Consider the following 23,219-nt stretch of genomic DNA (forward strand, 5'->3'; position numbering starts at 1 on the left):
CACTCCCGGTTTCCATGTCTCCCCACGTCAGAGTGGATGCTTTTCATGCGCTGTGACAAAAAGGAAAGGCTAGTGTGTGTTCTGGGGGCTGGAGGGGATCATTTCTTTTTTTGAATTTTTATTTATTGAGACAGAGTCTCTGTCACCCAGGCTGGAGCCCAGCAGTGCGATCTTGGTTCACTGCAACCTCTGCCTTCTGGGTTCAAACGATTCTACTGCCTCAGCCTCCTAAGTAGCTGGGATTACAGGTGCCTGCCACCATGCCTGTGTAATTTTTGTATTTTTAGTAGAGACGTGGTTTTACACTACTGGCCAGGCTGGTCTTGAACTCCTGACCTCAAGTGAAACACCCGCCTCAGCCTCCCAAAGTGCTGGGATTATAGGTGTGACCCACCACGCCTGGCCTTGAAAAAAAAAAAAATTAAGTATTTATTTTAGATACAGGGGTCTTGCAATGTTGCTCAGGCTTATCTCAAATGCCTGGGCTCAAGCGACTCTCCTGCCTCAGCCTCCTGAGTAGCTGGGACTACAGGTGTGTGTCTCTACACTCAGCTAATTAAAAACTTTTTTTTGGTAGAGACAGGGTTTCGCCATGTTGCCCAGGCTGGTTTCGAACTCCTGGGCTCAGGCAGTCCTCCTGCCTCTGTCTCACGAAGTGCCTGGATTACAGGTGTGAGTCACCACACCCGGCCCGTTATTTGTTTATATGAATGTCACTTACAGCACGTTTCCTGTGTGACCCTGCGGGCTGCCATTGCTGGCTGCCTGCGCGCGTCCCTTACACCCACAGTTCTGTCTGGTGGTGGCGACCAGCAGCTGCAAAACGACCGACTCTATTGAAGAAACACTGGGTGGTACGGGAGGTTCCTGCCAATGTTGGGAGGAAGAGCAACCGGGGATGCCCGTGCCTGGGAGGGATGGAAAGGCCAGGGGAGGGTAGAGCTCAGGAGAGGAAGGACAGGTCTAAGGCCCGAGCTGGGCTCTGTGCTGAGCGCTCACCTCACTCTCCTTCCGCGCACCGCAGACAAGTGGAAGACGCCAGGAGGCCTCTGCTTCCAGAAAGGCGCCTGCCCCGCGGTGGAACGCACCCTGGAAGCCTGTGGATACGACAGAATCTGCTTGCAGAGTCTGCTGCCACATTCTTCTGTTTGAAAGCAGTGGGTGGGCCGGGCGCGGTGGCTCACGCCTGTAATCCCAGCACTTTGGGAGGCCGAGATGGGCGGATCACAAGGTCAGAAGATTGAGACCATCCTGGCTAACACGGTGAAACCCAGTCTCTACTAAAAATACAAAAAAGTAGCCGGGCATGGTGGTGGACGCCGGTAGTCCCAGCTGCTCAGGAGGCTGAGGCAGGAGATTCTCTTGAACCTGGAAGGCAGAGGTTGCAGTGAGCTGAGATCGCGCCACCGCACTCCAGCTTGGGAGATAGAGACTCCGTCTCAAAAAAAAAAAAAAAAAAAAAAAAAAAAAAGCGGCGGGGTGGGCGCCAGGCTCAGGGGCCCCCACTTCTCTGCACTGGTGGGGGAGGCAGGGACACAACACGCCAGGAAAACAGGTATAATTTAAGGCAAATTTTAATAGATTTATAAAAATCATATATACAAAACATGAATACTAACCACCATGGCTATAACATGCATTTTTACACTTTATTTTTTTTTTGAGACGGAGTCTCGCTCTGTCACCCAGGTTGGAGTACAGTGGCCGGATCTCAGCTCACTGCAAGCTCCGCCTTCTGGGTTTACGCCATTCTCCTGCCTCAGCCTGCCGAGTAGCTGGGACTACAGGCTGCGCCACCTCGCCCGGCTAGTTTTTTGTATTTTTTAGTAGAGACAGGGTTTCACCATTAGCCAGGATGGTCTCGATCTCCTGACCTCGTGATCCGCCCGTCTCGGCCTCTCAAAACTTTATCACATCTTAACCTAGCACACTGTATTCCTATACTGAGTCCGGTCACGGCACAACAGCCCAGCACATGTGGTGCTGGCGCTGCAGCAACTGTCACCGGGGGCTGCATACAGCACTCGGTTCCTTTCTGTGTTTAAGGCCCTGAAGGGCTCAGGCACTCAAGCCAGAAGGCCGTCCAACTGGTCCCTTGGGCAGTGTGTCCTCCTCCTGCGTGGGCCAGGGCCTGAGCACAGGAAACGGAGTTTAGGACACAGTGGCCACGAGTAGGCGCCGAGCTTATGACACCGAATTTCCTGGCGATGCTTGTGCCCATCGATGTGAGCTGCTTCAAATGGAGTTAAGAAAAAGGACACTTTGAATTTTTTTTTTTTTTTTTTGGTGGAGACAGAGTCTCGCACCGTCACCCAGGCTGGAGTGCAGTGGCGCGATCTCAGCTCACTGCAAGCTCCGCCTCCCGGGTTCACGCCATTTTTCTGCCTCAGCCTCCCAAGCAGCTGGGACTACAGGCCCTGCCATCACGCCCGCCTAAGTTTTTGTATTTTTAGTAGAGACAGGGTTTCACCATGTTAGCCAGGATGGTCTCGATCTCCTGACCGTGTGATCTGCCTACCTCAGCCTCCCAAAGTGCCGGGATTACAGGTGTGACCCACCACGCTCGGCCAAGACATTTTGAATGTTTTAAACCAATTTGCCTGATAGGTCAAAAGGTAATTTTTTGAGATTCTGGAGACTGACAGGATCAATAGAGATTTTAAATTTTGCATAAATAGGCTTGTAAAAGAATCCAGACTAGGTACAGTGACTTATACCTGTAATCCAAGCACTTCAGGAAGGCTGAGATGGGAGGATCACTTGAGGCCAAGAGTTCAACACCAGCCTGGGCAACACAGTGAGACTCCATCTCTATAAAAAATTTAAAAATTAGCCAGGTGTGGGTGGGTGGTGGCACATGCCTGTGGTCCCAGCTACTTGGGAGGCTGAGGTGGGAGGATTGCTTGAGCCTAGGAGTTTTGAGGCTGCAATGAGCTATGATCACACCACTGCACTCCAGCCTGGGCAGAGCGAGACCCTATATCTAAAATAGAAGAATAGAATAGAATAGAATAGAATAGAATAGAAATAGGAATAGGAATAGGAATAGGAATAGAAATAGAAATAGAAATAGAAATAGAATAGAATAGAGGTTCACTGTGTAAAAAAAAAAAGTAAATCTGAAATGCATTTGCATGGCAGTTGTACAACCTGTGAGTGGCATAGAAATTATACGTGACTTGAGTACATTTTATAAAAGAGGAAAAAAAAAATGAACAGGTTGACTCCTAACAGGAAAGCACCACAGAGCGTACCCACAGTGCCTGCGGGCTGCTTGGGGGCCCTGCTGCAGACACGTGCTCAGCACCTGTCACCCACAGCTAAGTCACAAGAGCTGCTGGCACCTGCTTGCAGGGGAATGTGGCAACATGCACCCGGGTGCATCCAGACAGCCTGGGTGTGCGGAAGAGCCACGAAGAACCAACTTAATTCGTGTGATTTCCAGATGCAGGTCTGAACAGTTCTTGACACCCGAGTTTCAAAGTCTCCTACCTGACCAAGTGTCCTCGGCCTAGTTTGTACTGACCTTTTTTGGGGAGGGCAGATGGGAAAGACATTGGTGGCGAAGATCTCTGGCATCACCCTGAGGCTGCGGGAGGTCCCTCGGGAGCCAGCTGTCAGATGGAGGAGGAGGAGGGGTGCAGCAGTCTCGAGGGGTTCACACTGCTTGGGGCGCTGATGGCCACAGTCCTGCATGCCCCCTCGGCACTCCTCAAGCTCTCGCGGACGATTCAGATCAGCTTTCCCCACAGCTTCAGGGCAGAGGCTGAAGTTGCAGACAGCCACGATGGAGTGATGGAGGCCTGCAGGTCAGATACCGCGGCTGTCCCCAGCAACCCTGTTCTCAGAGCCTCCCTCTGCGCCAGGAGCTAGTACCAGAGAGCCCCGGAGCTGGGTCTGGAGGACTTGTTTACATCCTTCTCACAGAGGGACACGCACTTCACTGCCCCTACATCTGTCTGTGTGGAAACTTTCCCTCATCTGGACTTCTGGCCAGATGTTTTTTGAGTCTCGCTCAGTTGCCCAGGCTGGAGTGCAGTGGCGCCATCTCAGCTCACCGCAAACTCCAACTTCTGGGTTCAGGCAATTCTCTGCCTCAGCCTCCTGAGTAGCTGGGATTACAGGCACCCGCCACGACACCCGGCTAATTTTTTGTATTTTTAGTAGGGACGGCGGTTTCACCATCTTGGCCAGGCTGGTCTTGAACTCCTGACCTCGTGATCTACCCGCCTTAGCCTCCCAAAGTGCTGGGATTACAGGCGTGAGCCACCATACCTGGCCACTTCTGGTCAGATTTTAACAGATGAGCTGCACGGTCCAAGCCAGCTGGGGCTCACCAACGCCGGACAAGGCCAGACCTGCGACCTGTTGAGATGTGGCCCCCCAGGAAAGCTCTACCTCGATGACAAATAGATGGGGTTACGTTCATTTGGATGAAATATGTCAGCTTTTAAAATCACAGAATGAAGTGAATTCATTGTTAAAGGGTGCCAAGGTGACAGGCCTGGAACAAGAGCCCTTCACTTTCACCAACAGGACCAGGTGAGGGAAGGGAAGCCCTTCTACCAACCATGGCCCTCCATGCCTCTCCGCACCCTCCCACCCCATTCACACGAGGGCCAGGCTGTGTGTTGGCCCGGCAGGAAATTCAGGCTGACGTGGGACCCCACGGTAACCGCACCTGTGTCCCGCTTTGGTTCATGTTACACACACATCCGAAAGAAAACCAAAGGGAGAAAATGACCTACTGGAACCTGCTCAAAAAAAAGCACCTAATTTTTGGGTGGAGCTATGTTTCTACTACTGTGAAGTCAGCCACTTAGCCGCATTTCCGACTCCCAGCAAATCACCGTCAGCCAGGTGCCGAGGCTGCCGGGCTCGGGCTTGTGAGAGTCTCACAATGACATCGTCCGGGAAGGATTTCCAAACGTCAGGGTTAAATATGGGAGGAATGCTCGTCCCCGCCACACCCGGATCCACCAGGACAGAGAAGCCAGTGCCCCAGTGGGTGGTCTGCTTTTCTGGGCAGGAGCACTGTGGTCTGAGTTCCACCCACTTCCTACCCCACACCGCACACGGACACTGACTTCTAGCAGCATCCACCATGCCAGGGTATCTGGAACTCCCTCACTTCTAGGGACCTCCTGCTTCCTCCTGCTGGGTTCTGCGAGCACACCCTGTGAATGCGAAATTCAAACACTGAGAAAAGCTCATCTCCCAAGACTAGTTCAGTGGGATGTGGGCTAGGCAAGGCCTGAGCATGGCTGTTCTGGGCCCTCAGGTCCTCCAGGCTCACGGGCTGGAGCCATGGCCATGGCCTGTGGTCAGCAGAACCACGCCACGCCGGCAGCTCCCTGAAGGGGCTGCCCTGGGCCCGCAGCACCAGATGGACACAGCCGCGCGAGGGGAGGGGTGAGGGATGCTTCCGGGGAGCAGTGACCTGTGTCTGAAGCGGGCTTCTAACCGAGGAGATGGCAATACTGCAGCCCAGAAATCCAATGCATCTATTTCAACATGGCACCCTGAACCCTGAAAATGACCCGCCTCTGAGTTCCAGAGGGTTCTGGAGGGAGAGATGGAGCAGCGAGTGAGCAGCCGTAAGGACAGGTCTCGGTGACCTGAAGACTTTCCTCCAGGGAGTGTGCGAGACAGGCCAAGAACATGGGACCAGGAGGCAGGAGCAGCACATCCACACCCTGTGGGCTCCACTCCCAGCTCAGTTACCCACTAAACCGCAGACTCGGCCTCTCCCTGGTAGCCTGCCAGCTGCCGTCGAGGCCTGGTCAAAAGGCGGCTTCAGTTCCTTTCTTGGGAAACCTAACGCTTTTCTCTTCCAGGTCCAACACAACGCCTCGCAAAACTTTGATCACGAGATTGAAAGGCTGATGTCAGTGAACCATCCCCTTCCAGGGCACGCGGTGCCAGAGCCTCCTCTGGTGCCTCTGTATATAGGCATCCAGCCTGCCCGCTGCAGTCCCCCCGCCGACTCTCAGGCCTGGGCCAGCTCTCCTGAATGCCAAGGCTTCAAGAGAACACTAGGATCCCGTATTTCAGGACCATCTCTCCCCGGGGCTGTTGTGCAAATTAAGCAAGCCTTCAAGTGGCCTGTCCTCTTCAAAGCAAAGCCTCCTGAATTTCAAGGAATCATTTCGGAAGGAGGCTGCTAAGCACCTGTGACACACTTTACACAGAAATGGCACCAAGAGATTTGGAAAGGCTGCACGCATGTGATCAAAGATTTATTAGCAAGGATTTCCTCTCTGCCGGTAAATCACAAAAGAGAACCCACCATCCCCGCACTTCTCGAGGCAGGTTGCTGGTCACAGTGAGAAGACCTGGTGGTGCGTTATACGGTGAAATACAATCCTCACCACACTAAACATGGATGTCCCCAAACCTGGAAGGAACCTCCCAGCTGGCCTCTTTAGTGACTGACAACCCTGGCTGCCATCAGAACCACCTGGGACACAGGGAAACCTGTATCTATGAGTTGGTGTCTCGGGACTGGCAGCTCAGCACACTGCCTGGGTGAGAGCTCCTCGGGTGATTTGACTGTGTCCCCAGGGCAGAGAGCCACTACACCATCCAGGGTGGAGACGTGAGGACAACCAGGCTCCCAGAGCTCAGCCTATAGTCACAGCACACTGTGTGCTCAGGGCAGGCGTTTTTCTGGCACACTCTCTGCCTTTCCCACTTGTGGTCAGTTCAAGACCCCATCGGCCACACACGGGCTAATGGTGCTGAGTGGCATCCCCACTCCTCTTTCCAGAAAGCTGCTTGTTTGGGCAAGAGGAGAGATGCCCCGTGATGCAAAGAGCAAGTTACGGTGGAGGCCTGAGCATGAGAGCTCTGGTCACACCACGCCGAGGACCCGACAGCTCTTCACTTTCTGGCTGGAACCATGACCCCAGGGGTTGCGAGGACAGAACCTCCACCTGCCATCCCCTTGGGTGCCTCTGGTCTCCAGAGCACATCAAGGTCCTTCCCCTCCCAGCTTCTGATCTTGGAGAGCAGTGCCTCTCACGCTTACACGTGCGTGTTTAGGTGTATATGCTGCCATGCCATGCTTTAAAAATAGTGTTTTGAATAAAAGCCTCTGGAACACATCTTTATTATTTTTTTGGAGAGACAGTCTCATTCTGTCACCAGACTGGAGTGCAGTGGCGCGATCTTGGCTCACTGCAACCTCCGCCTCCCTGGTTCAAGTGATTCTCCTGCCTCAGCTTCCGAGTAGCTGGGACTACAGGTAGGTGCCACCACATCCAGCTAATTTTTGTATTTTTAGTAGTGTCGGGGTTTCACCATGTTGGCCAGGATGGTCTCGATTTCTTGACCTTGTGATCTACCCGCCTCAGCCTCCCAAAGTGCTAGATTACAGGGGTGAGCCACCGTGCCCAGCTATCTTCATCTATTTTTAAGATGGGATCTTTGCTGTTGCCCAGGCTGGAGTGCAGAGTGCGATCACAGCTCACTGTAGCCTCAAGCTCCTGGGCTCACACGATCCCCCTGCCTCAGCCTCCCAAGTAGCTGGCACTACAGGCACGCACCACCATGCCCAGCTTATTTTGTTTATCTGTAAAGATGGGTCTCTTGTGGCCTGGGTTGGTCTCAGACTCCTGCACTCAAGCAATTCTTCCACCTTGGCCTCCCAAAGTGCTGGGATTATAGGTGTGAGCCACTGCACCCAGCCCAAAATGTTATTTACAATGGTTTTCTACATGCCAGGCTTTGTTTGGTGTATGGAAATAGAAACTATGATGAATAAATAATAAACCACCTTCAAATAAAATTAGGATTAGAGCTGGGTCCGGTGGCTCACGCCTGTAATCCCAGCACTTTGGGAGGCTGAGGTGGGCCGATCACGAGGTCAAGAGATTGAGACCATCCTGGCCAACATGGTGAAACCCTGTCTCTACTAAAATTACAAAAAATTAGCTGGGTGTGGTGGCGGGTGCCTATAGACCCAGCTACTCGAGAGGCTGAGGCAGGAGAATCGCTTGAACCCGGGAGGTGGAGGTTACAGTGAGTACAGTGAGCTGAGATCGTGCCACTGCACTCCAGCCTGGTGACAGAGGAAGACTCTGTCTCAAAAAAAAAAAAAAAAAAAAATTATGATTAGAGTGATCTGCTCTGAATTTTGGGGACTAAAAAATCGATTTAGCGTTGGTTTTGAATCCTGCCAATATTTTATATTAAGCAAAGAAAGACTAAATTTATTTTAATAAACATTCAGAGCCTGAGAGTGGCCGAATTTTCAAGCCAGACCCTCCCAATGTTCACACACTGTGAAAAGCTTATGCCATGAACAACTGACCCGGACCACTATCATCCCAGTGGGAGCCTCTGCTTTACAATACCAGGTTAGATGTCTGTTCCCAGAACCACCAAGTTAGTTATAACTAATAGTCTTCTCTCAAGTTTGTTTGTTTGTTTTTTAATCTTGGAGTTAAAATAATCTGACTCATTTTTCTTTTATCAAAGAAGTAGGAAAATTACAATACGAATTCTAGAGAGCTCTATAAATTAGACCTATGACTCAAAATCCTTGAAACAATTTCTCTACAAACAGAAGAGTTAAAAATAGATTTCAGTAAAATCCCTATATGCGTTCTTATGTGTAAAGAGTTAGCTATGAGGAACATATCTTATTTTGAGGAACTTTATTGTTACATTTTTGCAATAATAGATGAGGCAAATCTACCTCCTGCTTTTCCAACATCTTAATAAAAAAAGACAATAAGGATTAACAATGAAATTAACATTAAAAAATACAAAAGCCTAAGGTTCTGGAGACAAAACTGACTACGGTCTATGTGTAGCAAAGTTGTAAATGACAGTTTAGCCTTGCAGTTTCCTTCTTCTCCAATTACAATGCGTTACAGAATTTGGAAGGGGGTGTCTTTAAACATGTTCTAATTTACCCTGGTCATGAGGAGGAGGAGAAGTCCAGCTCAGCAAGGCCAAGTGCCTCGGCCAGGGAGGTGGGGCCACTGCTGAGCGGGTCAAGAGCCCGGGCCGGGGGCCATCCCACTGTGCTTTCTATCGAGTTAAACGGACCCCACAACATCTCCTTCCTTTCATGCTTTCGGTTTGAAAGTGACGAGTAAATATGTCAGACTGTTTACAGGAAAAAAAGCACTCATTGACAAGTCTGGACTACTCAGGAAGATGTTTCAAACAACTCCCCTGCTATGCCAATCACAGCGCTGCTGTCGCCAACAGTGCCACCAAGAGGTGGAGGACCCGCTTGCACTTCCTCTGGGCCTTGGATTTTCACACACACAGGAGAGACAGTAAAAGCGGACCCGGGAGGCAAACAAAGCTCACCACGCTCTGGACCGGCCGTGCATCACTGTTGGAAACTGAAAATGTGACCTGAGACCATCCCGAGAGACCCACCAGAGTTTTCTTTCTCTTTTAAAACCTGGTCATCAGCACTCAGCTCCGGTCACATCCTTTAGGTCTGTGAAGAGCCACAGAAGCAGTACAAAAACAGCAACTTCTTTATCCAGCCAAAAAAGGAGCCACAAGCCCAGCAAACACTGACGCACGCCCTTGAGCACTGCAAGACAGAGTTCCATGCTGTCTCCTGATGAAAACGCGCTGCTCACAGGGTGACCCAGACGCAGGTTTTCCCCTCCCTCTTCTGCTTCTGCATCTGTCCCAAGGGCTTGTATTTATCAAGTTTGCAGGAAACAAGCCGAGGGTGAGCTGCAGAGGGGCTCAGGGTCAGGGGCAGCACGGCCTCGGGACGAGGGCCCTGGGATGTGTAACTGAGCCACAGCAATGTTCGGGTGCCAATTAAGAGGAAGCTTTTCATTTTTTTTTAAATGCTAGGACACATCCCCAAACACGCTAGGCAGGATTTCTCAGTAGAGTGATACACAGAGGGGACCAGCTTGGAATGCAATGTATTTTAAACACAGTGAAAGCCACCTGGCAGGTAGCTGGACAAGTGAGCTGGGCCCAGGACTGGCCAGCTTGTATCAACATTCACAGGCTTCCGCGGGCTCCCCCGGGACAGCGGCATCCGAGACTGTTTACTTGTTCTGCAAGCACAGTCATAGGAGCAAGGGGCCTCGATGAGAATCAGACTTACAGGAGAGCTGCAAACAGGCACGGCTGTCCAAAGGCACTGGTGGAGCGGCAGTTTGGAGAAACTCAAGATTCCTCCAGCGTCTGTGGGCTTCCTGAAAGGTCAGCTGTGAGCTCGCCAAGCTGCTGGGGCATTAACAAAAGCTCTGCTAGTGGCCTTGCCAGCTTTCTGAAGCCCCAGAAGAGGAATGTTTCTGAAAGAAGGAAACGCTATGTGTTGCCAACTGTGTGTGTGCAGATGACTTGCAGGAAGATGGGAAAGCCATCTGCAAGGGGACCTGGTCTCTGTGTCTCTGCCGTTGGGTTGGGCGGGGGTGGCTAAGGGGAGAAGAGCACCGCTGTGTGTATGCGGACAGAGCAGCAGTCCCCGTGGGCATCCTGTCTCAGTCCGTGTTGTGCTAATGGGCATCGGGCAGGGTGGGTAGGGCTGAGCCTGCTGTAGGGCCATAAGGTGAATCCACACCTGCAGAGCTCCCCAGCCCATCCTCAGAGCTGGGAAGGGATCCTAGGCACGGCTCCTCAGCTTCATCTGAGAGGCGTGGACTAGGGGCTCTTAGGAAATCGGCACGGGAGTTTGAAAAGGCAACGTGCTCCCTTTGGGAGGTGGCCTTCAGACACTGCGGCTGGGGCTGCAGGGCCAGGCTCAGGCACTCTGAGTTTAGCAGCATCGGCGTGCACTGGATCTCTACAAGCTACCGTTAGGCAAAGCTTTCAGGTTAGTCTGTCTCAGAAGACTTGAGTTAGAAAAGCCGTCTGCAAGGCCAGCTGGTTTCTGTGTTTCTGTCATTAAAGACAGAGCGTGTGTGTACACATACACATACACACACACACGGTCTTCAATCAAATTGTGTCAGAAAAAGAGGAACGTTTCTGTAAGAGCAAAGCAAGCTGTGTGATTAGGTGTTCCGTATTCACAACATCATCACTCGGGTTTTCAGTAGTTTCACTTGCCCCCAGGATTCAGTAGCTAACGTGACAGTTTCCATGTCCTTTTGCCTAGAGCTCACTGGCTGGCTGGTCTGACAGCATTCCTGAGCCAGGTATTCCAGGGCACGGATCCAAGAAACCCACTCAAGGACCACACAGACAATACACACCCAAGAGTCTGACCCACAGCCATGGAGGCTGTTCAAGGACGACAAACCCCGGGGCTTTCTTGCTCACTGCAGCATGATGTCCTTCAGGTTCTCCTGCAGGATGGTGTCTTTCACAGCATGGAACACGAAGCGGACGTTCTCGGTGTCGATGGCGGTGGTGAAGTGGTGGAACAGCGGCTTGCTGCGGTTCCGTCTCTTCCTGTCGAAGCACTGGACCAGGTAGCGCTGGACGTCCTCTAGCCTGTGCGGGTCACCCCTGAAGTCCGGGAAGTGCTTCTTGATGCTCACGGTCTTCACCTTCTCCACCAGGAGGTCCATCTTGTTGAGGAAGAGAATGATGGAGACGTTGAAGAAGAGCTTGTTGTTGACGATGGTCTCGAAGATGTTCATGGACTCCACCAGCCGGTTGGTGCGCCTGTCCTCCATGAGGACCTGGTCGTACTCGCTGGAGGAGACCATGAACAGGATGGACGTGATCCCGTCGAAGCACTGGAACCACTTCTGGCGCTGGGACCGCTGGCCGCCCACATCCACCATCTTAAATGGGATCTTCTTAATAACGAAGTCATGCTCCACAATTCCCTTGGTGGCCTTCCTCGCCAGCAGGATGTCCTGCTTACTAGGAAAGTAATTCTGTAAAATACAGAATGAGGCAGAAATTTAGGGGGAGGAAGAAAGAACACAAGAACATAAAAACAAAAAAGATGGCAAAAAGACAGGTTAGAAGGAAAGAGACTGAGTTTTGCAAGAAGTTGAACCAGATACCAAAAGCAAATTTCATTTATAAAATTATCAACTGGCCGTGAAACAGAATCAAATACTACATTTCAAAACGAACGGAGGCTCACCAGTCTGAGGACGAATGCTCAGAACACTCGTGGGCAGGCCCAGGGCAAAACCACATCCATTTTCTTCTCCAGAGGAAATTTACCATCTTTTTTGTTTCCATACCAGAGATACCTTTTTATTTTTTTAACTCCCAGAGCTTATAGCTTCCGAAACCTTACTGTGAATTAATTTAGGTTTTGTAATGTGATGTAAATTCAGTCTACAATACATTTAATGTTATTCTTAGAAAATTCTTTAAGTCTTTAGCAACACACAGGCAACCACACTCTTCACTCACTTTGACTTTGCACTATTCATAATCCTCCAGGCCAGGCACGGCGGCTCACACCTATAATCCTGGTGCTTTGGGAAGTGGGAGGAATAGATTGAGCCCAGGAGTTCAAGAACAACCTGGGCAACACAGTAAAACCTGGTACTGACAAGAAGGAAAAACATTAGCTGGGCGTGGCGCCACAGGCTATAGTCCCAGCTACTTGGGAGGCCGAGACAGGAGGGTCACTAGAGCCTAGGAGGCTGAGGCTACAATGAGTTATGATCGTGTCACTGCACTCCAGCCTGGGTGATGGAGAGAGACCCTGTCTCAAAACAAAAAAACAAAAAAACCCACACCAACAAAACACCTCCCGTGATGAGTGCACACACCACGCAGGCAGCTGTCTCACCAAAGGAGCAAACAGGGACGTGATCAAGCCTCGATCTAGAGGTCTGATTACCACCCACAGGGTGTGCAGGGGACAGAGAAACATCTTCAATAACACTGCAGGGGTGGAAGAGCAGAGTCCACATGGCAAGAAACAACCCTACAGGATAAATAACCCAGTTACTCCAATAAACAAATTGAAAGAAAAAAAGGAGAGACATACAGATTAACACTTAAGTGATATTGACCTATGGCAATGCATGCACCTTATTAGGTTGCTGATTCAAATCTGCTGAAACAAAGCAAAATCAACATGAAAACATTAATGAGACAATAGGGAAAATCTCAAAACTGACTAGGTTGACATTACAGAATTACTGCTAATTTTTCAGGAGCTATACAGTATCGCGGTTATTGTGGTTGTGATTTTTCATCTCGTCTTTTCGAGGTACACTCTAAAATATTCTTTGCATTTGCTCCTGGAGGCAGGGAGAGAGGGCTGCTCAAACAAGACTGGTAAACAGGCCGGGCGCAGTGGCTCACGCCTGTAATCCCAGCACTTTGGGAGGCCGAGGCGGGAGGATCACGATGTCAGGAGATCGAGACCACCCTGGCTAACACAGTGAAACCCTGTCTCTACTAAAAATATAAAAAATTAGCCGGGTGTGGTGGCGGGCGCCTGTAGTCCCAGCTACTCGGGAGGCTGAGGCAGGAGAATGGCATGAACCCAGGAGGCGGAGCTTGCAGTGAGCCGAGATTGCACCTCTGCACTCCAGTCTGGGTGACAGAGCGAGACTCCGTCCCCCCTCCCAAAAAAAACAAAAAAAAACAAAAAACAAGACTGGTAATCAATGATAACTGCCACGCCTGGGGTTCCATTAGACTATTTGTTTTTGAATATGTTTGAATTTTCCGTGAGATAAAGTTAAAGGAAGTCCTACTTTCACTCAACAACTCCTCTATCTCCTTTATAGTGATCTGGGCAAAGGCAATTTCCTCCCCTGCCCCGAGACGGAGCACAGATCTAAGTGAGAGCATGCCAATACAGTACCATTTGTGGTAATGTGATAGAATAAGCTCGGCCTGTCAGTCCCGCCAAAGCCCTCACCACGTGGACTGCTTTGGTCTCTGGACACGTGTTTTCTAACCCTAGAGCCCAGCTTCCTCGGGCAGACGTGCTTACTCACCAGCTGGCCGATCCGGTCCAAGTTGTCCAGGAAGTACTTCACTGATTCCCCCTGTCAGGAAGGAAGAATATTCACAGCTCAGTCTGGATCGAGGAATCCTGATGTGGCAAATATAATAACTGAACAGGGTAAGAGCAGTGGTATTTCGCCTCTGTGCGAATGGGAAAGCAAAGGAAACGTGTGAAGAGTGTCCGTATGTTTTCTAAAATAAAGAAACTACCATTAAAGAAAGATTTTAATGCAGGTTCTTTAGCTCCAACCCCAAGATTCAAATTCTGGCTGTTTTTCAATTTTCCCTGCTGGGTTTCGGCGTGTGGTGGGATGCCAGCCCCTCTGACATGGGACTCTCTTTCCAGACATGAAGGCTGGCCCACTCCTGGCCATGCAGCCAGCAAAGGACAGGCCAGAATAGGATTTCAGATTTTGGCTCCTGGGTACAGTCTGCTTCTGACGAAGATGGCCCAAGGGACCCAAGACATTGTCCTTAAAAATGGAAGATTTTGATGAGAAGGAGCATCTGGCAAAACATCTTCCAGTTTCTAGAAAGAGTCCATTATTCCTTCCCACATTTTTATGACCTGATTTACAGTAGCCAACACAGGGGAATCTTCCATTTGGATTGCTGTGGTGGAATGACAGCCAGTCTTCTCCTGCCTGGACCAATCATTGATATAATCTGTTCCATAGCAAGAAGGGCCCAGCGGAATCACCCAGGACCCCGTATCAGGAAGCGCTGAGCCGCCAAACGCGTGGCACACACCGGGCACGTGAGGAGCCAGGAGAGCATACCCGCCGACCACAGAGCAGCCCGCACGTGAACAGGCACGCACTGAGTCCCTTCAAAGGTAGCATGTTCAAAACCAATTACACCACTTTCTAAAAGATTCCACTTTGAACCCTGCTCTAAAGACAGACACCAGCAGGCAGAGTCTAGGCTTCCAGGCTGCCCTGACATCAGGGCTTGTGGAAGAGTAGTCACTTTCTGCAGTCTCAGGGAAGTGTACAGGGGCAAGGTCATACACATGTGGCGAGCTGACGCAGGAGAATTTTAAGGAGAGAAGGCCATCAGAATGGACTACGTGAGGGTGCCGAAGCTCGTGACGTTGTAAGGGATGGAGAAAGGTGGCCAGCACCTGCTCAGTCTCTCTCTTCCTCCTCTGTCCCAGACAGACTGAGGGGAGAAAGCAGACAGAAAGCCTTTCAGGGAAGAGCCCACATTCCCACTTTAGAACGAAGGCCTCTGGATGTTTCCAAAGTGAGTGTTTTGTTTGAGGGGAGAGAAACACACACGCCTCCCCATCCCAGCGCTGCCTGTGTTGAGCGAGCATACCTCCTCCTCCTCTGTGGCAGGACGGGGTGAGCACGGGCACCTCGTGACCACAGCTCCCCAGAGCCGCAGGCAGAGGCCCAGCTCTGCAGCAGGGACGGCATCGGGAGTGCTGGGGTGAAGGCACCTCAGGTGCCTGGCACGACTGACCTCTTGTGCCCGCTCTCTCCCTTCCTCACCAAGTCCCTGCGATGTGAGAAGTGTGAGGCTGGTGGGGCAGCTGCCTTCCTGTGGCTGTGCCAAGTCCCCCTGCTCCTCTGCACATCGTACCTCCTCCCTCGTCCCGACAGGAAGTAGCTGGGAGAAGCTGCTGGGCGCACTCACTCACCTGATTTACAACACGTTCCTTCCTCAGCGCCTTTCTTCCCTGCCTCCTCCTGCTCTTCCGCCCTCACCCGGGCCTCAGAAGGTGCCATGCAAGCCCAAGAAGCATCAAGATACCATCCCTCCCTCTCCTGTGGCCGCTGGCTCCCCCAGGGAGCTGGGAGTGGCAGCAGCTCACAGCCCGAGCCACCCTTGCCTGTTTTTAGGCAGGTGGTGGCACCAGGCACGAAGGAAGCAGACACAGTTCTCCTGCAGGGTTCTAGCTGGGTCAGGCATGGAGTCACAGTGGCACAGATGCCCTGGGCAGCTCTTATCACCACAGGACACAAAACCCTGGATGCCATGTGTTCCACCCAGATAGTACGGACGCAAGGGGAAAAGCGCCACAGAGGACACAATCAGGACGAGCTAGAGGGGAAGCAGGAAACAGGAAGGACGTTTCCCTCGGTGTGAATCTAAACACTCCTCGAGTCTGAAATCAGTCCCCAAACTGCACTTTACGACATGGCAAATGCTCACATGCAAACATCTTCCCTGCTGCTTTCTCTACGATGACTGAACGAGGATGGCCCATTTAACTCATCACAGCATTTGTTTCACTACTTGGAATGGACATAACTTATCTGTGACTCTTGGTCATCTTGCACAGTTGGCGGAGGAGTCAAATCTAGTTTCATGTCAGGGCGGCCTCACTCGAGAAACAGCCCAGGGGGTCTGTGGGAAAGCTGCCACTGAACTGTAAGGTGCCAGGGACTGTGCCACAAGCTCTCTAACGGAGGCTGGAGGGGAGGGAAGAAGGGGACACAGAGCAACCCTGTGCGATCCAGAATGCGGTCCCTCACATCTGCACTCTTGTTGTCCCTGAGGTTTGGTGCACTGCGGTTCACCAGCAGAGACTGGACGACGCACCCGCTGATGGGGCGCAGCCCATGGGACGATCGTTTGTGACAGACTCAAGTCTCACAGCAGCAGCTCATTAAAAGGGCCAGGTTGACAATCCCATGCACTTTCAACACTAGGAGAATCCAGTCATTTCTTCAGAGAAAAAGTGTGTGGCAGAAACTGAGAGGTCCACGTGAAATTAACTGCTTGGCGGGTTTATAAAGAGGCACTGTGTGTGCCAAGATGAGCCCAGAGTCCTCTCGACGGCTGCTGCAGTCACGAGATCTAGAAACACGAGTGGATCCAAAGTGGGCTTTCAGGACTCTCCTTGGTGTGAAAAACCTACATTGCTCAAGATTAACACACACTTGAACTTGCAGATTAAACAAAATGAATTTCATTAGGCTGGGCACTGAGCACACACCTGACAGGGGCCTGTCCCCTGCCTCAACTGTCCCAGGAATGTGTCTGTCCTCTCACAGGCCCAGAGGCCACTGAGCACACACCTGACGGGGCCTGTCCCCTGCCTCAACTGTCCCAGGAATGTGCCTGTCCTCTCATGAGCAGAGGGATGAACCCGAGCAGGGGCTGGTGGGCAGTGAGAGAGGGGTTGTCTGTTTCAAGCAGCAGCAGCAGGTTGATTTGGGGCCTGTGCACCTGTGCTGGGCACAGTCGGGCAGATATGACATCGTGATGCTGGGCAGGACCTAGGCCAACACATGCCCAGGAGGGGACCACCTTTCTGTAGAGCCCTGCAGCCGTCAGCAGTTTCTGGAAGCACCTGTCACCCACACCTCCGGCAGGAGAACGACACACGCTGGGTTCGCTGCTGCTCAGAGCTCTGTCAGCGCAGGTCCTACAGCAGCCTCGCCTGTCACCTCTGTCTCTGCACACAGCGAGCTGCCCCTTCACAGACCTCGGCTGTCCTCACGCGCTTCCTTCAGTTAACTTAGGACCACAAGAAAAGAGTCTCAAATCTTTCAACCGTGTACAGGACCAGACCCTCGAGATCAGAACATGAGGGGGTGACTCTGGTTCCCTCTTGTCCTCTGCTCCTAACTGGAGCCTTTCTACCCACATGCTTGGTTCAGTTTCTGCCTGTCAATGTCACAGGCTGACAGGGTGTGCATGAAAGACAGCCCATGTGTGGGTCTCACTGGGGAGCAAGAGGGAACAAAGGTAACCGTGGATTGGTCTGAGATGTAAGGGTCGAGGTAAGGAGAGATCAAGGACCAGAGAGTGGTTACAAGGAAAACAAACACCAACGTCCAGCTTCTGGCCACGGGGCCTTTTAGTTTTAAACCCGATCTGCCCATTCAGGAGCTGTTTCACTGTTTTTTTTTTTTTTTTTTTTTTTTTTTTTTTTTTGAGATGGAGTCTTGCCCTGTTGCCCAGGCTGGAGTGCAATGGCGTGATCTTGGCTCACTGCAACCTCTGCCTCCTGGGTTCAATCAATTCTCCTGCCTTAACCTAGCGAGTAGTTGGGACTACAGGTGTGCACTACCACACCCGGCTAACTTTTGTATTTTTAGTAGACACAGGGTTTCACCAGGTTGACCAGGCTGGTCTTGAACTCCTGACCTCAGGTGATCCACCCCCGCCTCGGCCTCCCAAAGTGCTAGGATTACAGGCGTGAGCCACTGTGCCTGGCCCTGTCTTACAGTTTCTGCACTTAGTGAGGTTAACTCTAAAATCCTAAAACGGGGTCATTCACACCGTGACTGAAAACAGGGCTTGTCAGTGGTGAGCCAGATGATTCCAAAATCTAGTTCACTCACTTCAATGTAACAAAATACAAAGACAAATTTTAAAATTGCTGTATATGAAAAATAACAGCAAATTACTCTAAAGGCCAGGTTTTCAACTTCATTACTTAACACATAAATATTAAAGTTAGCATCAAATTTCCACTGAATAGAGATGCTAACCAAACAACAGAGAATCTTTCAAAATACTTTTAAAATTATTATCTCTTAGCTCCCCAAAAGAAATCCTCATTTTGAACTCAGGCTTTGCTCAGTGACTGCCTATGACATCTCACAGGGGTGGCGTGAGATTAAATGATATCACCGCTGTGAAAGTATTCTGGAAAAGAGAGAAAGCACCACATTCACATACATTATAAAAATGAAGCTTTTCAAGTCTTAACATGGGTACCTATGAAGTGTCTGTTGCTAATTTATCATCCCCAAACATTAGGTAAGAGGGCCAGGCGTGGTGGCTCACAGTAATCTCAGCACGTTGGGAGGCCGAGGCAATCACTTAAGGTGAGGAGTTTGAGACATGCCTGGCCAACACGGTGAAACCCCGTCTGTACTAAGAATACAAAAATTAGCCAGGTGTGGTGGTGTGGGCCTGTAATCCCAGCTACTCAGGAGGCTGAGGCTAGAAAATCGCTTGAACCTGGGAGGCAGGGGTTACAGTGAGTTAAGACTGCACCACAGCACTCCAGCCTGGGCAACAGAGTGAGGCTCCATCTTAAAAAAAAGAAAAAAAAAATTAGGTTAAAGATTCACTGGCAGAAATACAAAGTGACGCTGACACAAGGCTGTCACTGCAGCAAATGTCTAGTAAGAGAAGCTGGTTGAATAAACTGTGATCTCCATGCAGTCGGGGGCTGTGCATCGGCGAAGGAGAAGAGCTCTGTGGCTGGAAGGAGGTTTCCGATACCCACTGCCAAAGGAAAAGCACAAGGCACAAAACAATGCAGAGCATCTTCCTTTTATGTAAGAAATGGTGGGAGACTAAAACTCGTAGTCTACTTGCTTATATTTGGAAAAGGAAATGTGGATACACCAGCAGTAGATGAAAATGACTTCTAGGGAGGGAGGGAATGGGGGATGGGACAGAGACAGGAATAGACCTCTCTGAGTGTGTTTGACTTTGGAACCATGCTAACATCTTCCATAATTAAAAAAAAAAAATTAAATAAAAAACCAACCCCTCAAAATTGAACCTAAATTAAAGCAAATGAACCTAACAGGATACCAAGGTTAGAGGCAGAACCTAGAATTCTGGCCTCCCCTGGTTTTTTTTTTTTTTTTTTTTGCCAGAATGTGAAAGTACAGAGGAGCTGGCCCCTGACTCTGGCCACGCTTTGGCCCCCTTGCCCTGTGTGTGGCCGCGTGGCTGTGCCTGTGGACACCTTGTCTCCAAGCCTGGCAAACAGCCACCCCTCGGTCACAGCAGTGAGACCCCAGGAAGGGCTGCACGGGGTCCTTGGCCCTGGAGCAGCCTCTACAACTGTAAGCTCAGGCCCCGCGGGGTGTGTCCTTCGTGTGTGCATAGGTGCCGCTGCGGGGGTGCCACGCCGGGCCCCTAAAGCACCAGCCCCCTTGCCTGGGTTCTTCTGTTATTTTTTCATTAGGTAAGATCTACATAATAGAAAATTCACCATTTTGACATGAACCATTCAATGGCATTTACTACCTTCAAAATGCTGTACAGCCACAGCCTATCAGCTACCACTCCCACTGCCCCGGCCCAGCCCCTGACAACACGAATCTGCTGTCTCCATGGATTTGCCTGTTCTGGAACTCTCACTGGAGTGTGATCACACAGCATGCAGCCCTTTGCGCCTGGTTCTTTTACTTGGTGCGGCATTTCTGAGGCTCGCCCACGCTGTAGCACGGGCCGCTGCGACATTCCATTTTATGGCAAATGTATATATATGTATATATATGCCACTGTATGGGTATGGTTTTTTTTTTCCCATTTGTCAGTTGATGAACATTTTGCCTGTTCCAGTTTTTGGCAGTTGTGAACAGTGCTACACACAGCTGTGGGGAAGTTTTTGCTTGAATATGTTTTCATTTCTCGAGTATACACCTAGGAGTGAAATTGTGGCATCCTATGGTAATTCTTTTTTTATTTTAAGATGGAGTCTCGCCCCGTTGACCAGGCTGGAGTGCAGTGGCGTGACCTCGGCTCACTGCAACCTCTGCCTCTGGTTCAAGCAATTCTCCTGCCTCAGCCTCCCGAGTAGCTGGGATTACAGGTGTGCACCACCAAGCCTGGCTGAATTTTGTATTTTTAGTAGAGATGGGGTTTCAATGTGTTGGCCAGGCTGGTCTCGAACTCCTGACCTCCAGGGATCCGCCCACCTTGACATCCCAAAGTGCCGGAATTACAGGTATGAGTCACCATGCCCGGCCGTCCTTTGGTAATTCTGTGCTTAACTTTCTGAAGACCACCAAGCTGTTCTCCACGGTGGCTGCACAAGTTTACATGCCCATGGGCCACGTACAAAGTTTCCAATTTATCCACATCCTTGCCAACGCTTGCTATTTTCTGAGTTTTAAAAGCGGTAGCCATCCTACTAGCTGTGAAGCGGCACCTCAGTGTGATCTTTTCTGGCTTTTCTGGCATTTCCTGGTGATCTTTTCGAGGAGTTTCTATTTAGATCATTATCATTATAGACTGCATGTTTGTATGTTCCCAGAATTCCTGTGTGGAAGCCCCACCTGCAGTGATGCTGTTTGGAGATGGGGCCTTTGGGAGGTGACTGAGGGCGGGGACCTCATGACATGACAGTGCCTTCCTAAGAAGAGACCAGAGAGCTCTCCCTCCCTATGTGAGGACACAGTGAGAAGCCAGCCGTCTGCAAGCGAGGAAGACCACCTTCCCTCACCAGAACCTGATGGTGCTGCCACTTGGATCCCCAATTTCCAATCTCCAGAGCAGTGAGAAAATTAATTTCTGTTGTTTAAGCCACCCAGAGTATTTTGTTATGGCAGCTTGAGCTGATAAATATAATTATGCACGTGTCGATTTTCATCTATCAGAGGCAAAGATGGTGAAACGTAAACATGTTAATACTGGGCAGTGGCTTTATGAGTATCTGTTGGGCTCATTCTTCAACAGTTTCATAAGATGTCTAATAGTTCAAATTATAGATTCAGCCCTTAAAACTATAGATTTCGATTCTTCATTTGTATCACAGGGATCATCATAGAAAAGTGAGCTAGAAAGAAATTTTACAGCATGTTTTAAGATATTCCCTTGCCTCTAGATAAAAAGCACCTAGGCTAGGTGTGATGGTGTGCACACCTGTGGTCTCAGCTACTCAGGAGGCTGAGGTGGGAGGATCACTTGAGCCCTGGAGGTTGAGGATGCAGTGAGCCATGACTGCGCTACTGCACTCAGGCCTGGGCAACAGAGTGAGACACTGTCTCTTAAAAAACCCGAAAACCTAAATAACAGGGCTGGGGGTACGGAGAGCTCACCCCATTTCTAGAGGCTTGCACCAGAGAATCCCTAAAGTCCAGCATGTGAGGCTCCAAGCATGTCACAGTTGGGCTGCCTGTTACCTCTCTACTTTTTGGGGAAATTCACAGCAGAATTCCAGCCTTTGTAGTAGCCAGAACCCAAATTCCAAGCCTCTTTGGGGCTAGGATAGAGGTATGTGTGAAAAGTCACAAGAATAGTACAAAGAGCCCATACAGTCTTTCTCCAGATTCACCTCATCTCCAGATTCACGTCTTCTCTCATTTGCTTTATCCTTCGTTCACTCCTTTTCAATACAGACTTCTTAAAATCCATCATCATTTGAGAGCAAGTTGTTTACCCCTAACAAATTCAGAGGGTATGTCCTAAGAATGAGGACACCTGCTTCTACAACCATGGCAACTTCAGGCACTGCTTCAGGAGAACGCCGTGAGGATAAGAGGATTCATCCAGGATGGCTGTCTCATAAGTACCACGTATTTAGACAGCAAGGTTTATCTAATATATACAGATATAGCATTATTAGACCATTTTCCTCCTCCAGCACAGAATTTAGTATATTACTTACATGTACTTATCATGTCTCTTTAGCTTCATTTAATCTGAAACACTGAATTTTTAAATTATTTTTTGTAATGGGAGTCTCACCCTGTTGCCCATGCTAGAGTGCAGTGGCGCAATCTCAGCTCACTGCAACCTCTGCCTCCCGGGTTCAAGAGATTCTCCTGCCTCAGCCACCCAAGTAGCTGGGATTACAGAGGTGCACCACCATACCCAACTAATTTTTGTATTTTTAGTAGAGACAGGGTTTTGCTATTTTGGCCAGGCTGGTCTCGACCTTCAGTGATCTGCCCGCCTCAGCCTCCCAAAGTGCTGGGATTACAAGCATGAGCCACCGTGCCCGGCCCACACTGAGATTTTTGAAGAAGAGAGCTGCCTCCCATGGCCCTTGGGGTTTCTGCGATGTCTCCAGTGTTTAACACGACAGTTTCGAGATGATTTTCCAATCAGCGCCACTCCACGCTTGCCGGTCTGTAGGTGACATTCTGCTGTCAACAAGAGTCCCTCTCCCGTGTAGCTCGTCGCTGTCCACGTGGTCTCACAGATGCCGTCATTTTCCAGGGGCTGTAATTCACCTCTGTCCTCACTCACTTGGTGCTCAAAGTGAAGAAAGCACTGAGTCTCGCTGGCCCTTGGCATTTCCATATTAGTTCTAAAGTCAGTTGTCAATTTCTATCCTCCCTGTCCCCCAAAACACCTGCAGAGTTTTGATTTTGAATGAGGCCTTTAATTCCTCTTGGTAATGCTTATAAATTTTCTGTACACAGGTGCTTCACATCTTTCCTTAGATTTATTCTTAGGTATGTAATCTTTTATGGTGCTTCTTAAATGGTATCTTTAAACATTTTCCATTTTCTAATCCTTTGTTGCTAGTGAAGAGAAATACAATTGATTTTTGTACACTGGCTTGTGTACTAGTCACTCTGCTAAGCTCTGTATTCTAATAATAGACGGGTAGGTTCTTCTGAATTTTCCAGGTGCACAATCACATCAGCTGTGAACCACAGGCATGGTGGTGTGTGGCAACAGTA

General features: G+C 50.1%; 1 protein-coding gene across 2 annotated transcripts in view; it reads right to left on the reverse strand.

Moving 5' to 3' along the window:
- Positions 1-8,648: 8,648 nt before the first annotated feature.
- GNA12 (G protein subunit alpha 12) overlaps positions 8,649-23,219 on the reverse strand; it is a 113,619-nt gene continuing 99,048 nt past the window's right edge. For both annotated transcript variants that reach the window (XM_015133200.3, XM_028845523.2), the window contains exons 3-4: positions 13,869-13,919; positions 8,649-11,825 (exon numbers count right to left, since the gene is read on the reverse strand). In XM_015133200.3, coding sequence (XP_014988686.1) covers positions 11,256-11,825; positions 13,869-13,919 — 621 coding nt within the window. In that variant the 3' untranslated portion in view covers positions 8,649-11,255. The remainder of the gene's footprint in view (positions 11,826-13,868; positions 13,920-23,219) is intronic.

Source organism: Macaca mulatta, chromosome 3 (assembly GCF_049350105.2).
Source record: "Macaca mulatta isolate MMU2019108-1 chromosome 3, T2T-MMU8v2.0, whole genome shotgun sequence".
Classification (NCBI taxonomy): Eukaryota; Metazoa; Chordata; class Mammalia; order Primates; family Cercopithecidae; genus Macaca; species Macaca mulatta.